The sequence below is a fragment of the Notamacropus eugenii genome, chromosome 3 (genome assembly GCF_028372415.1).
Source record: "Notamacropus eugenii isolate mMacEug1 chromosome 3, mMacEug1.pri_v2, whole genome shotgun sequence".
Lineage (NCBI taxonomy): Eukaryota > Metazoa > Chordata > Mammalia > Diprotodontia > Macropodidae > Notamacropus > Notamacropus eugenii.
The window spans coordinates 318,787,166-318,801,113 of record NC_092874.1 but is presented as its reverse complement, the minus strand read 5'-3'; the positions used below and the strand labels follow the sequence as shown (position 1 = coordinate 318,801,113).

At 40.7% G+C, this 13,948-nt stretch overlaps 1 protein-coding gene across 3 annotated transcripts in view; it reads right to left on the bottom strand.

Moving 5' to 3' along the window:
• The window catches only part of GNE (glucosamine (UDP-N-acetyl)-2-epimerase/N-acetylmannosamine kinase), an 85,252-nt gene that overhangs the window by 49,089 nt on the left and 22,215 nt on the right, over window positions 1-13,948 (bottom strand). Inside the window, exons 1-2 of one of the 3 annotated variants that reach the window (XM_072596799.1) lie at window positions 10,019-10,224; window positions 410-612 (exon numbers count right to left, since the gene is read on the bottom strand). In XM_072596799.1, the coding sequence (XP_072452900.1) occupies window positions 410-573 (164 nt within the window). In that variant the 5' untranslated portion in view covers window positions 574-612; window positions 10,019-10,224. Of the gene's footprint in view, window positions 1-409; window positions 613-9,541; window positions 9,628-10,018; window positions 10,225-13,948 lie in introns of those variants that run through there. The other 2 variants (XM_072596800.1, XM_072596798.1) reach the window with 2 other exon arrangements.

The window sequence follows — 13,948 nt, the reverse complement described above, 5'->3', positions numbered from 1 at the left end:
AATTGGATTAAAAAACAACTTGTCATATATTTGTATTCATTATACTATATTAAGTTAATATTATCCCCTGTATTCAAAATAAGTCTCACAATACAACTATCATAAAGGCATGAGTATTATTAATAAATGTAACAGTCTTTAAATTTTACTTAACCTCTCAGGCTTCAGTTTCCTCATCTGTAAAATGAGGGGCTTGGGTTAGATGACCTCAGATATCCCTTTCAGCTTCTATGCATTTGTCACACAGCATTAAGTTAACGCTGAACCCTGTATTCAAAGCTGAATGTTCACAATCTAGTTATCATAAAAGAATGCGTCATTAATAAGTGTGACATAGTTTTAAGATCTAATTTAAAAGGCACTTCTCTCTAATTACATAAAATAACACAAGGTATAGTTTCTACTTTACCCATAGTCATCTATTAGGTGAGATCCGAGTACTACCACATCAAGTTCAAAGAACTGAGGCTCTGCCTTAATGCCAAACATGATAGGGGCAAGTTTGGAGTAATCAGCTCGGTTGCAAGTGGCAACACAAACTCGCAGCTTTCGGTTGTTCCCATTCTTCTCCATGATTCTTTTCCTTTTTGAGAGATTCTCAAAATAGAGTTCCTAAATTTGTAGAAAAGAAATGTTAACATTATCTTTCATACGTACCACTTTGTTCAAAATTTCAACAGAAATGTGCTCATCGTAAACTTTTGACAAACCTGACAAAACTTATATATTGCCTAGGATAATGACTATCTTGTGATTTCGCAAGCTACCTTTTTAGATTAGAGAGGCAAATTATAAATGTATTAGCATAATTCACTACTGCTAAAAGAATTATGTCTAAATTGTACTTCAGGGAACAGAGACAAATTTAAACACTGATGGATAGACTTTTTTAAAAAAAGATTTTTAATACGCCAAAGGATTATGTGATGGGACCCACAAGGTAGGAAGTGGAGACTAAACGTATACGGTGCCAGCGAAAGAAGGTATAGGTACCTCCCTTAACATCACCAAGACCTACCTACTCGCCCTTCCTTGCTGTTCATCCAGCCAGAAAAGAACAACGTAAGTCAACATTCACACAGCACTTTAAAGTTTGCAGAAAATTTTATACATACTGTCTCATTTGTTTCTCACAACAACCTTGTGAATCAGATATTTTAAGTATAATCATACTAAAATTCTTTCAGGAGATAGTTTGAAGATAGTCCAAACTTCTTCCCACATTTCAAAAGTCTTCTACCCTGGAATTGACTTCTGCTCCTATAAATATATGTATGTATCTATACATATATGTAAATATATATATATATCACAACTGGCTAAGTATTCGCTTACACACGTGTGCTCATATGTGCCCGTAAGTACACATACAGTCTCCTAGAGATCCTTCCCTGCATGTGGTTATGCATCTACTGAAAAGAAGATTCAACAACATTCCTTAGTAAGCAACACAAACTCACAGCTTTCGGTTGTTCCCATTCTTCTACATGATTTTTTTCCTCTCTTCAGGGGCATCATTTTGGGGATCAATCTTTTGAGAGGCAATTTGGTGTGTGGAACATGATAAATTTGGAATTCTAGGACCTTAGTTCAAATCCCATTTCTACAACTAACAATGAAACTTTGGGCAGGCAACCTATCTCTGGGGATCAGTTTTCTCAAATGTAAAATGAAAGGCTGGATTAGATGACCTCTAAGACATGTTCCAACTCTAGATCTATGATTTTATGATCCCCATTTTGCAGATGAGAAAAATAAGACTGAGAAATGTCCAGAGACTTGCCTCAGCTAGTCAAGGTCAGAGGTTTCAAAGCCAATTCTACCATATTGCCACTTATCACCTGGTCTTTCCCTTAATTTCTCTCTTCTTTTACTTTGTCTACTATTAACTATTATTTTTCCTCAAAAATTGGACATAATATGATACCATTTATATCCTCCACTAAAGTCTTCCTCTGATGTTTCACTAGGAGGTTTGGGAGTGAAGCTGATAAACTCTAAGACAATGTCAAGAAACTGCAAGTTCTGGCAAGCTGACCAAACTGCAATGGACCAGGCTACCAACTGTGCCTGTCATCCAAACACCTGTCTAGCTAACATCAGTAAGTCTTAACACTAAAAGGATTGCTAATAAGAAATTAATTTTTTTGTGATCACAATAGTTTACAAAGACATAGTTACTCGAAGGCAAAGAAGGGTACTGGTCCATGTTAGAAATCGGGAGCAAAGAAATTACAAATCTGTGATTTATATGATATTTTGAACTTTTTCAAGGAAATGTTATATACAAATATAAATTCTACATCTATTTCATTAGCTTTATATTTTTTAAGTGTTCCAAGTGTAAAATAGATGTGACCTGAATATAAAAGGTCACAATATTTTTTTAAAAAACAACTGCTAGAAGAAAATAAGATCAGGTGCTTTTTAAAAATAAATGTGGGTAAAGAGAGAATTCTTAACTAAAAAGTGCACAGAGATAATAAAAGATAAAAAAGATAATTTTGACTATGTAAAATTTAAAAAATCTTATTCAAATAAAACCAATGAAGACAGAAAAGAAAAAGAGTGAGATGGGAAAAATATTTGCACTAAAATCATCAATAAAAGTCTGATAAGGACTGACAAATATACAATACCAAGAACCATTCCTCCAATATGTTCCAAATCACTAAACAGTATGAGAAATTTAAATTAGAAACAACTCTGAGATATCACTTCAAGGACATGCTAAGGGCCAAAGATGAAAAAAAAAAAAGATGGGAACACACAAAACATATCATTAGTAGAGCTGTAAATTAGTCCAATTTTTCCAGACAGCAATTTTTAATTATGATAAGAGATTAAAATGTCCGTGTCCTTTGATCCAGAACTCTCACTGACAGTCATATACTCCAGGTACATTAAAGACAGAAAGAAATATAACACCTACACTAAAATGCTTCCAGTAGCCCTTTATATGGTAGCAAAGAATTAGAAAAAAATTAATTACCCACTGAGGAACAGCCAAACATATAGTGGACGTGGATGTAATGGCATTTTGATACTCTATAAATAATTATGAATATAAAGCATACAGAGAAAAAACCTGGATGATACAAAGCAGGCAAAGCCCAGAAAATGGTGTAAACAACTCCACAAACGACATAACCCCACAAAACTGAATAACAACTGAGTCGGGCACTGAAGAAATTAGATGAAGAAATATCCCTCCTTCCCTCTTTGCAGAGGTGGGCACATGGGGTAGTCACTGGAACAATGCCTATGTTGTTACTTGGTTGATGTCTTGGCTAGTTTTACTGAAATGATTTTTCTCCCTTCTCTTTTTTATTCTTCATTACAAGGGCTGACTCTCTGGGTAGGGGAATGTCAGGGGGTATATGTGGAAACAAAGCTAAAGTAAAAAAGATCTTAATACACTTTTTTAAAAGATGTCAACAGTCACTGTTGGAATGGCTCTGGGAACAGAGACACAGACACACCACTGGTCGGGCTGTGAGGTAGTCCAACTGTTGTAGATTTCAATCTGGAATTGTTTAAATAAAGTGACTAAACTTTAAACTGTCCACAACCTCTGACCCAGCAACACCATTTTGAGCATATATACCATGGAAGTCAAAGACAAAAAAGGTCTAGTAATACACCAAAGTAAATACAGCGACATTCTTCGTACAGCAAGAAGTACAAACAAAGTAAGTGCCCGTTGACTAGGGAACTGCTGGGAAAAAACAGAAAACAAAAATACTATGCTTTATGAATGTATTGGAATATTGCTAAGCAGTACGAAAAGACATGTGATAAATTCAGAGGAACACGGGAAGATCATATGACCTGATGCACAGGGAAATAAAAATAACCAACAGAACAGACATGACAACTGTAAAAATGCAAATGAAGCTCTGTGTTGGGGGGCAGGGGCATACTGGTGTCATCTTGAAAAAATTCGCTCAGGCTGTCTCCAACTTAAGCAGAGGTATTTATTCAGGGTTAGGCTGTTCTCCTTAGAGGAGGCAGGTGCAGTAGCCCTCTCTAAGGGAAGCAGGAGCAGCTGCAGTCTATTGGGCAAAGCTAGGGCGTACACAGAGGCACAGTGCCTTCTTAACAGGAAGATGAGGTAACCAGGGGGGCACATGCTTGACAAGGAGTCAACTTTCTGTGCATGCTATTTCCCATCCTGCACTCTGATCCCCCTCAAAGGGTGGCTACATTACTATGTACATGAGATGCTCATTAGCCCCCAAATCACCGTCAGACAAGCAAGGTGGCATTGTACTTGCTCAGAGTGTGTAATGTCTTGGGAAAGTCCCTTGGTCAGTTATCAGCTAAGTGCTAGAATGTGACTGATTAGTTCAGGATTTCAGGGGTCTTATCTGGACACAAGTTTTTGTCAAGGGCATTAGCTCTGCATACAAGTTTGTTGTCAAGGACAGTTGTTCAAGAACATTCCTCATCAAAAGGAAGCTGAATTCTACTTAGATAGCAGGGAAAACCAAGGAAGGTCCCAAAGGGGAAATAACGAAACTACAGAGCAAAGAGGCCATATTTCCTTGCATTCCTCAGACTCAGTTATGGCAGCAACATCTTTCACACACAAATGAAGCTAACAGCTGGCCCATGAGGAGCTTCTTCCTCTGGCTTGGCACCCACTTCTATGCACAAGTATGGCTAACAGAGAGACAAGGAAACTGTACCCAAATGAATCAATGCATCCCCTTCTGAATATCCTTTCCATGCTAAAGTTAATAAACTTTTGTTGACTGTAAACCTTTTGTTCAGTGTTGGCTTATAATTTCTTATTTCATTCCAATCCTGAACCAGCAAACTGACCCGAGTCAAGCCCAATTTACAATATCTGGCAATAGTTAGCATGAATGGATTGGAATGACCTAATGGAAGTAGAGAAAAGTGATGTAGAGGAAGAGGAATCCAGGGTGATTTGACATTCTGATAAGGAGCCTCGTATCCTTAGACCTCTGTAATTCTGGAGGGGGTACTTTTGGCTATGGCAGAATAAGGTGAGATGTCCTCCACTGACCCAGGGAGATTATCAAGTAAATTATTTGTAGGCATTCAGCCGCTAGAGACAGATGTGGGGGTGCTCTGCATCTTTAAGAACTATGCCATGGGGACAGCTAAATGACACAGTGGATAGAGCACTGGTCCTGGAGTCAGGAGGATCTGAGTTCAGATGTGACCTCAGATGCTTACTAGCTATATAACTCTAGGCAAGTCACTTAACCAGAATTTCCTACAAGAAAAAAAAAGAATTGTGCTATAAAGATAAATTCTATAAACTGTTTTTCATTGAACATGCATAAATTTTGAATGGGGGTATGTGTAATAGTGATCTCTAGGACCAAAAGCTTTGGTAGGCCTGGGACCTCCCTAGAAACTGTAATTTAGAATTATCTAAGAATTGTGATGAATGAACTGCTTGGCACTTTTTATATGGCAATTGGGAACTGTGCCACATGGACTTTGTTGGAAATATGATGCAAGACACAGTGTTTTCCCTAATCCTTGCAATGACTGATGCTCCCCAGGAATCCAGAGTCCTTTCCAGAAGTGGGAATATGGACAAAAGGAGGAGAGATCATTTCCACGTTTGCTCCTTTGAATTACAACTCTCATCCTCACGAGGATTCCCAAGGGTAAATGAGGACCTGTGCTGGCACCCACTCTGCAGGAACCCTTGGCAGAAACGTCAACTATTCACAGCTGGCAGCTAGAGCACACATATTAATCAGAAGAGTCTTTACCACCTCTTCTGCTTTGTGTTTTTTTCTCCTAAGAATAGATGAATAATTGTTCAATGAATATTCCTAGTCTTGATGGAAGCTATGTAAGTTCAAGACATCAATAGGAATCTGTGGAGGTGGAATCTATGGCATGAGCTAGGATGACTATAAAATGAGGAGCCCCAGCCATGGCTTGCCTGGCTAGAATCCTTTGTAGCTGCTTGAGCCATACTTTCAGCTGTTTTTTAGCTCATCAATGTAGTGGCGGTGGGGGGGGGGGGGGCGCGAGGGGGTCATAGCAGGACAAAAGAGGAATGCTCTATATCAGTCTCTCCCATTGGCCCATCCAGCAGAGCAGCAACAGGCACCATCATGGACATCAGCACAGGCAGGCTCATCTTATCCCTTTGTTTACTGTAATCTGGAACTGTTAAGGGCCCTGGGAATTCCTATCAGGATGGTACCCAGGAACTGACAATACCTCAAGAAGGACTTCGAGGACAAAGGGTAGAATTGTTTGGAGGAACATCAAACAGTTCATACATTCACTGCAGAATGAGACAGTAGCTCAGCAGAGGTCTCTAAAGAAGAAAATATTTGTTATCCCCCCTTCCTATCCATGGTGCTCCCAGGGAAAAGGAGGTCCTAGCTGATGAGCCAGGGAACATTAAGTACTGTCTAAGCAGCAATGTAGAGGGCTTATCAGTTCCTGATTATACTAAATTGAGGGCTACACTGGGCCTGCCTATTCTGTTATCCTTTGGGACGCAAATCCTCTGATGCCCACTCTGCTGGTGCCCAGGAAACTGCTCGCTGCCACTGGGTTAAACCGCTGCTGTAACTTCCTGATCACCCAAATACAAAAATCAGCCCATAAAGAATCAGGAGCTCCTCTGGCTTGTCACATGCTTCTGACAATTGAACCAGCATGGCTAACAGCACAAGTGGGTAAACTGTATCCAACAGAATCAATGCTATAATCTTTTCTATGTTGTGGTTAAGTATGCTTCCGTTTTTGACTGTTTGATGGCTTAAGTTTGAGCAACCAGAGTAACTCAAATCAGGTCTGGCCTATGACATCTGCCAATCATAATCACATTATGAATTATATTACCGTATCTAAACTTACCTATTGTTTGTAATTAAGTTGCTTTTAATTTTTGCAGCTACAAATAATGTGTTTCTTTGAGTATCTTTGATGAATTTATTGATTTTAAATAAAATTTTCAGGATATAATTCTAGCAATGGATTCAGTAGGTCAAAGGTTTGGTTTTTGGTTTTGGGGTTTTTTTTGGCAATGTTCAGTACATACTGCCAGATTGCTCTAAAAAAATTATACAGATTTATAATTCTACCACCAATGAATATGGTATACCTCCTTCTCTGTAGCAGCTTGTACCTGATTCTCTGAAACCCTGCCAGCACTCATTTTCCTTGCTTTTAATTATCTCAGGAAATTTGATACATATGAAGTGTTACTTCAAAGTTGTTTCAAGTGTATTTCATTGACTGTCAAGCATTTTTTTTCAAACAATTATTAACATCGTGTTTTCTCTTTTGAAAACTGTTTATATCTTTTGATCCTGTTACTTTTATTTGTATGTATATAATGTATGTAGTTCAGGTTTTTTTATGTCATTTCTGCCGTATTTTACCAATCTATTTGTACATTTCTCACTTGGCTATACTCCTTTGGGACTTCTCTAGCATGCCCCAGGAAGCTTATCTGGAGTAACCTTGTCATCCTGTAAGATTTCATCAGCTTTAGAATTCTACCTCATCACCACCTTCTGCCTCCCAGACTAGAGAGAAGACAGCTCAGCTCAGAGATCTTGTCTCTGACTGACTTCTCCACACGCCCACAAGTAGGCTACCTTCTCTCCCTTTCCTCCCACAACCCCTTTTCTGCCTTTTGTATTCTGTCTTCCCCATTAGATTGTAATCTCCTTGAGGGCATTTTAGTATTTGTAACCTCAGTGCTTAGTATAGTGCCCAACACATAGTAGACACTTAATAAATATTAATTTACTATTAGAATTTTTCTTTTAATTATATTTTTGTATAGAAATTTATCTTAATGTGAGCACATCTAGTTTTTCTTTAATTATTCTCTCCTGTTTATTAAATACAAAAAAACTGCCTCCCTTACAGAGTGCTTCATATTTTTTTCCCCATCTTTTAGTTAGTTTTAAAAAAACTGTCTCTCATCCAGCTAAAATTCACTGGGGCATAACTATGATGGGATACGTGAGTCTAAATCCTTTCACTGCTAGACAGCTAACCAGTTTTCCCAGTTACATTTATTAAAATAATGGCTTCTTTTTCCAATAAGTTTATCAAACACTAATAAACTCTTGCATACATTTGGTTGAATGTCTTTATATTCCCCAAGTCTATGTGTCTATTTTTTCTTTTGCCCAATAACAATCCTGATGACCACTGCTTTATTATGTGTTCAAATGTAAATGTTAAATACTCAAGGGATTATCATGGTCTTATATATAACATCATAGTATACAAACATATTTTACCATGGAAACCTCTATCATGAGGAACTAGAAATAAAATTAATCAAATTTGTCTCTCCTTTTTGGAAGAAATATGAATTTCTTCGGAACTTATTATATTCTTAGAGAATTGTGTAGGGGTACCAAGAGGTTACATGTCTTGCTCATGGTCTCCTCTCTGTTTGCTCCATATGAATTCTTATGTGTTCTTTTTGAGATAATAGTAATCCAAGAATGGATTAAGGTGACAGGTATGACTGCTGGTCTCCATCTGTTACAACGTGAACCAAAAATGGACATTAATTTCGAAGGGTGGGATTTCAATTAGATAACAAGAGAAATGGTAAATTCGTTCACCTAGTCTTTCAACAAAAATTGTAAAGAGACTACCATATGCCAAGCATTGTGTTAACCTCTGATCCCTTCCCCTATGGAGCTTGCAGTTAGTAAGAGATAAAAGACATGCATACAATTAACGATAGCACAATATTTGTGGAATGTTATGTACAGGAGTGACAAAGTTCTATAGGCATTCAGATAAAAGAAAAATCAACTTTGTTATGTTATTACCAACAATACCAGAGCGTTATATAATGATTGTAAAATCCTGCCAATGTAAGCTTGAGCACTGTGGGAGGTTGGGAAACTTTCTTCCCGGGGTATATTTACCTTAGAAATAACAAAGTACGGTCTCTCTGAAGAGAGAATGATACACTGGGTCTTATTACTTTTAACCTTATTCTAGAAGGTTATATAAAAGTATAGAATTATACTTTTAACCTTGTCTCCTGGTTACTTGGACCACAGGATTAAGAAGTGTTTATAACACTCTTGGAGATTATCGAGCACAGTTCTTTAATTTTACAGATAAAGAAATTGAAACCCAAAGGAATAAAATTTGATTTTCTCAAAGGTCACCTAGATATGTTCTTTTAACTACCAGCATCAAGGATGGACACAGCAGGTCGCTGACACCATCCATTTACGCCAGTGGCTAGAGGTACCCCTCCCCCCATCAGCATATGGTAGTGACTAAAAGTGCCACGATCAACCACACTACCAACAAAGCCAGTCCGTTACAAAGGCGAACCAAATACCTAAGTCATTCAACAGCCAAACTTTTTTCCACCCACACCCTAAGCAACACAGCGATAGAGCGCTGAACCTGGAGCCAGGACAGTCCCCAGCAGGGGAACCCGTTTCCTCATTAGTACCACAAGGACAATAAAAGCAGCTATCTCACGAGGTTGCTGTGAGCGCCAAATGAGACAAGATGTTAAGGTACTTCTGCAAACCTTCAGGAGCTACATAATTGCCATTTCTCATTGTTGCGCACGTTCTCCTCCAGGGAGCGAATGTATCCATTTGAAGAGCTCAAGCTTCCCTCCAGGTCCGGGCATTCCCCCCAAGGCAGAGATCGGGTCGGGAGGAAGCTCTTCCCCGATCAGAAACGTCTCTTGCAGCATCTTCGCCATTTCCTTTCCCACCTGGCACCGCTCCCCGGGCAGGCCGGGAGGAAACGACTACCTTTTGTTTGCAGCAGCTGCGCGGTCAACAGGCACCTCGGGCCTTGGCGGCAGGGGGCGGGGGCGGGCTGACGGGGGCGGGCGAGCAGGAGACCGTTAACTGCAACCCTTCCCTCAGCCCGCTCAGCCGGGCCGGAAGCGGCCGGGGCTGGCCTGGGCTACCCGGGGGGCCGCGCGGGCCAGGCCGGTGCCGCCAGGAGGACAAAGGGAGGGGATGCTACCCCCCCCTCAGCCCGGGGCTCTCACCTAAGCCGCCGTCCTGTTTTCTTCCTCGTGGCCCACGGCAGCTTCCCGAAGCTCGGCCCCGGATGAGGCCGGGGTTAAGCAGCTAGCTCTGGCGACTGAGACAAAGAAAGGCAAGCAGACGCGGCAGCGGAGGGTCTGGCGGCCCCTCGCTCGGCGCTGACAGCTCCGCGACGCTCCCAGCTCTACTCAAGAGGAGAAAATCCCACGCAAGCGCTGACGTCAGCGTAGGGGGAGGAGGGAGCTGGGGAGGGAGGGGGCGGGGCGAGAAAGGTGGAGGCCACCTTGAGCTCGCTGATTGGGGACCCGTCCCATCAGGCACCGCCTTTCCCCTCCCCTTGCCAACGGTTCTTGATGAAGAGGCGGCCTTGAGCTTCATGGAGCGTTTCCAGCTCCGGGGAGGCTCGCCCTTCTTCCCCCCGAAGTCTGGTCCGGTTTAAGGAATGGTGATTATTCTCCACAAGCTGGGCCTTCGTCTCTATACTGGGCCGGAATCAATGACCACATTTTACAACTCATGTTACCATTTACATATATTACAACCGTATTTGCAAGTTCAAACAGCGCGACACTGAGGTCCGTTCTTACTAATCGGGGTGTGGGACGGGAGGAGGCCGAGCTCTTCCCCTCCCCCCGCCCCCAGCCTCTACTCTGCCTGGACCGATTCTGGGAACTCCCGCTCTGGCCACGCCCCCTCTGGCCACGCCCCCCACCCCCTTAGAGGCTAGGCCAGGTGGTGCCCGACCGACCGTGCGGTGATCCCAGGACCGAAGTTTGCTTTGATACATTAGGAACAGAATGGCAACAAACTTCACTGGGAAAACCACGCCAGAGCTTTTAAGTGGTGGCCTCCTCTAAATGGAACCAAGGAATGGATACAATGAAATTAATTGTGATTAAATTCTGACCATTCCAAGAACTTCAAAAAGTTCTCACTAAAAGGAAAACTTTCAAAATGATACAGTCACTTCATGTGCAGAGATAAGGGCTTTTTGGTTTTTGCTTCTAATAAACACGGAAATAAAGTTTAATAAACATACTTTTGTGGAAAAGTTTTAAAAGAGAGGCCAAAAAAAAGAGCAAATTTGGAGGTTGAAGTTCTGGAATACAGCACCTCAGGTTTCCAGCAGCTCCTGGAGATTGTAAAATTCTATGATAACCAAATTACATTCTATTTCCAATGTCTGGTCCCTGCCAGGAACCCAAATTTGATTCCTTTAAATCTTTGGCCAGCTAGCCCCAGGGTTGCCTGATCTTCTGGTCAGCTCAGGTAAAAACTATCGAACGGGAGTCTCCTTTGGGGCTGAATATTTGCTGAGTATAAAGTACATTCAGAATGTACATAAGTTTTATCAAATATTCATTTAACTTCTGCTCTATATCAATTCCACCTCTGAATAATAATGACAAACATCAAACAGCCTTTTAAAGTTTGCAGTCTTACATGATAACGCACAATAGCTGTGTGACCCTGGGTTTAACCTCTCAGTGCTCCGGACAACTTTCTAAGCCAATAAATGTATAGCTAATGATGATAGCCAGGATTTGAGTTCAGGTCTTCCAGACTGAAGTTTGGCACTGTATCCAGTATTCCACCTAGCTACTTTAGTGGATAGAGAACTAGGCTCAGAGCCAAGATGTCCGTTCACATCTTGCCTCTTACAACAAATCCTGTCTTGTCTTTTGACCTCACTTAACACCCAAATGCCTTGGGCAACTCTCTAGATTGTAAACTGAAGTGAGGGGACCAACCTTCCTCCTTCTCCTCAGCATCACCTGGCACTGAGATCCCTCCCTCTGAATGAAGAGGGTGGAGGATGGAAACCAGAGAGTTCCTCCTAGATTCTGCATTTAAGGAGAGGCCTCAGAGCAGCTTCTCTACTTTTCTCACTCCAGACTGCATTTCAGTTTCTTTTGATATGGTCTAGCTCTGTTGATTGTGAGCTCCTTGAGAGCAGGGATTGTCTGTCTTTCCTTGAATCACCAGCGCTTAGCACAGTACTTAACAAATGCTTGTTGGCTGACTGACTGAAATTGCATTGGTAAAGGGCTTTTAATCATCTAATAATTCCCTATACCAATGAAATCAGGTTTAGTGTCTGTCTCTACACATATGTAAATGTTGTCTCCCCTAGTAGAAAGTAAACTCTTTGAATGGTAGAGAAAATTTTTTTGTCTCAATCCCCAGATACAATGCTTATAAGGCAGTAAGAACTCAATAAGCGTTTGCTGAATTGATTTGCAGATAGAGAAATGAAAAAGTTATGCATTCCCTCCCAATCCTCAACTCCATGCAGCAAATATTTATTATGTAAGGACCAGAGAGGTGACAAAGTGGAAAGAGCACTGGTCCTGTAGTCAGGAGGACCTGAGTTCAGACCCAGTCTCAGACTCTTACTGTGTGACCCTAGGCAAGTCATTTAACCCCGATTGCCTCCAATTTTGGGCTAGGTGCTGGGATACAAAAACAAAAAATGAAATGGCCCTGGCCCTCAAGAAATTTGAGCATACAAGGCATGCAAAGAGCTGGAAGGAGGATAGAGAACGATAGCAAAGCAGAGACCCAAATTGTGCTTAGAAAATCGCTCTCTCTACCTAATTCATATGTAAAGAAGGAGAGGACTTTTTAAAGATAATACTACTATAATGGCTAAAGAGTGGCAGATGAATGCAATGTACCATAAGAAATGACTCATATGTACTGATACAGAGTGAAATAAGCAAAACCAGGAATATAGGCAACAACTTCAATAATGTAAAAGAACAAAAAACAAAAATTAATACTGTGCAATTAAAATGATTAATGACTCCAGAGAAGAAATGAACCTTTCTTTCCTTCTTTGCAGGTGTGAGAAATGATGGTTGTGGAATATTGCATATATCATCAGACACAGCTGATATGTTGACTGATTTTGCTGAACTGGCATTTTTCTCTTGTTAACCTTTCTTACAAGGATGTGTGTGTTTGCCCCTCATTGCCAAAGAAGACCAGGCCATCAGAGAAATGATGACATGACTTGCACTTGACTTTGTTTTGAGTGAGGGAGGGCTGTGCAGGTCACCAGCCTCACTTCTCCTCCAGAGCCATCTGGATCCAGTGACCAGATATTCATCAGGATGACTGGAGATGACCCAGGATGAAGCAATGGGGGTTAAGTGACTTGCCCAAGGTCTAGCTTGCTAGGCAAGGTAGAAATGTAATTAGAAAACATACTACAAAAAGAAAACATAAAAATAAGATTTTAAAATTTGAACAAAATAATGCTATCTTTTCTACATTGCTTGTGAAGTTTATCCTTTGATTGGATAGGCCTGTTAGCCTGAGAAATAAATAAGGAGAAGTCTAGTTAGGGATAGTTTCAGTTTTCACTAATATTATCCAAAGACACAGAAAGCAAGTTATTCACATGGCAATGGACCATTAACATTTATGCCTATATTTGCAACAATTCAGCATGCACTTCATGTTCTTTAGCCATAGTGCCCTAAAAGTTAATAGAGTCTTACAAGAATCCTACACAATAAGCAAGGAATGCAGCTCCCTTCCCCCGCAACCCCAAATAAACAAGAAAAAAAACCCAAATGAAGTAAAATCTGCAATGACCAGAAGAGGAAAATGGAAAGAAATCGCCACTAGGTGATTCTTAGAATAAAAAATGTAACTAAAGACTTGGCTACCAACCCTTTGCTCCTGGCACCCCTGTCCTTTCTTGCGGTCCATGGCTGTGCCAGCAGTGGCAGCCCTACATCCTTGTACTAGCAATTTTTAAGCACTGATTTTTAGAAATGACTCCTTGGCAAAGCCTTTGGCTCCCCTCAGGGTGAAGGTCTGTAAATCAGACTAGCCGTAAGGTTCAAAAAGAAACCGAGGAAAAGCACCTCAAAGTGAAAATCAGAGATGTAAGAAAAGGTCAGAAATGGATCTAGAATCAA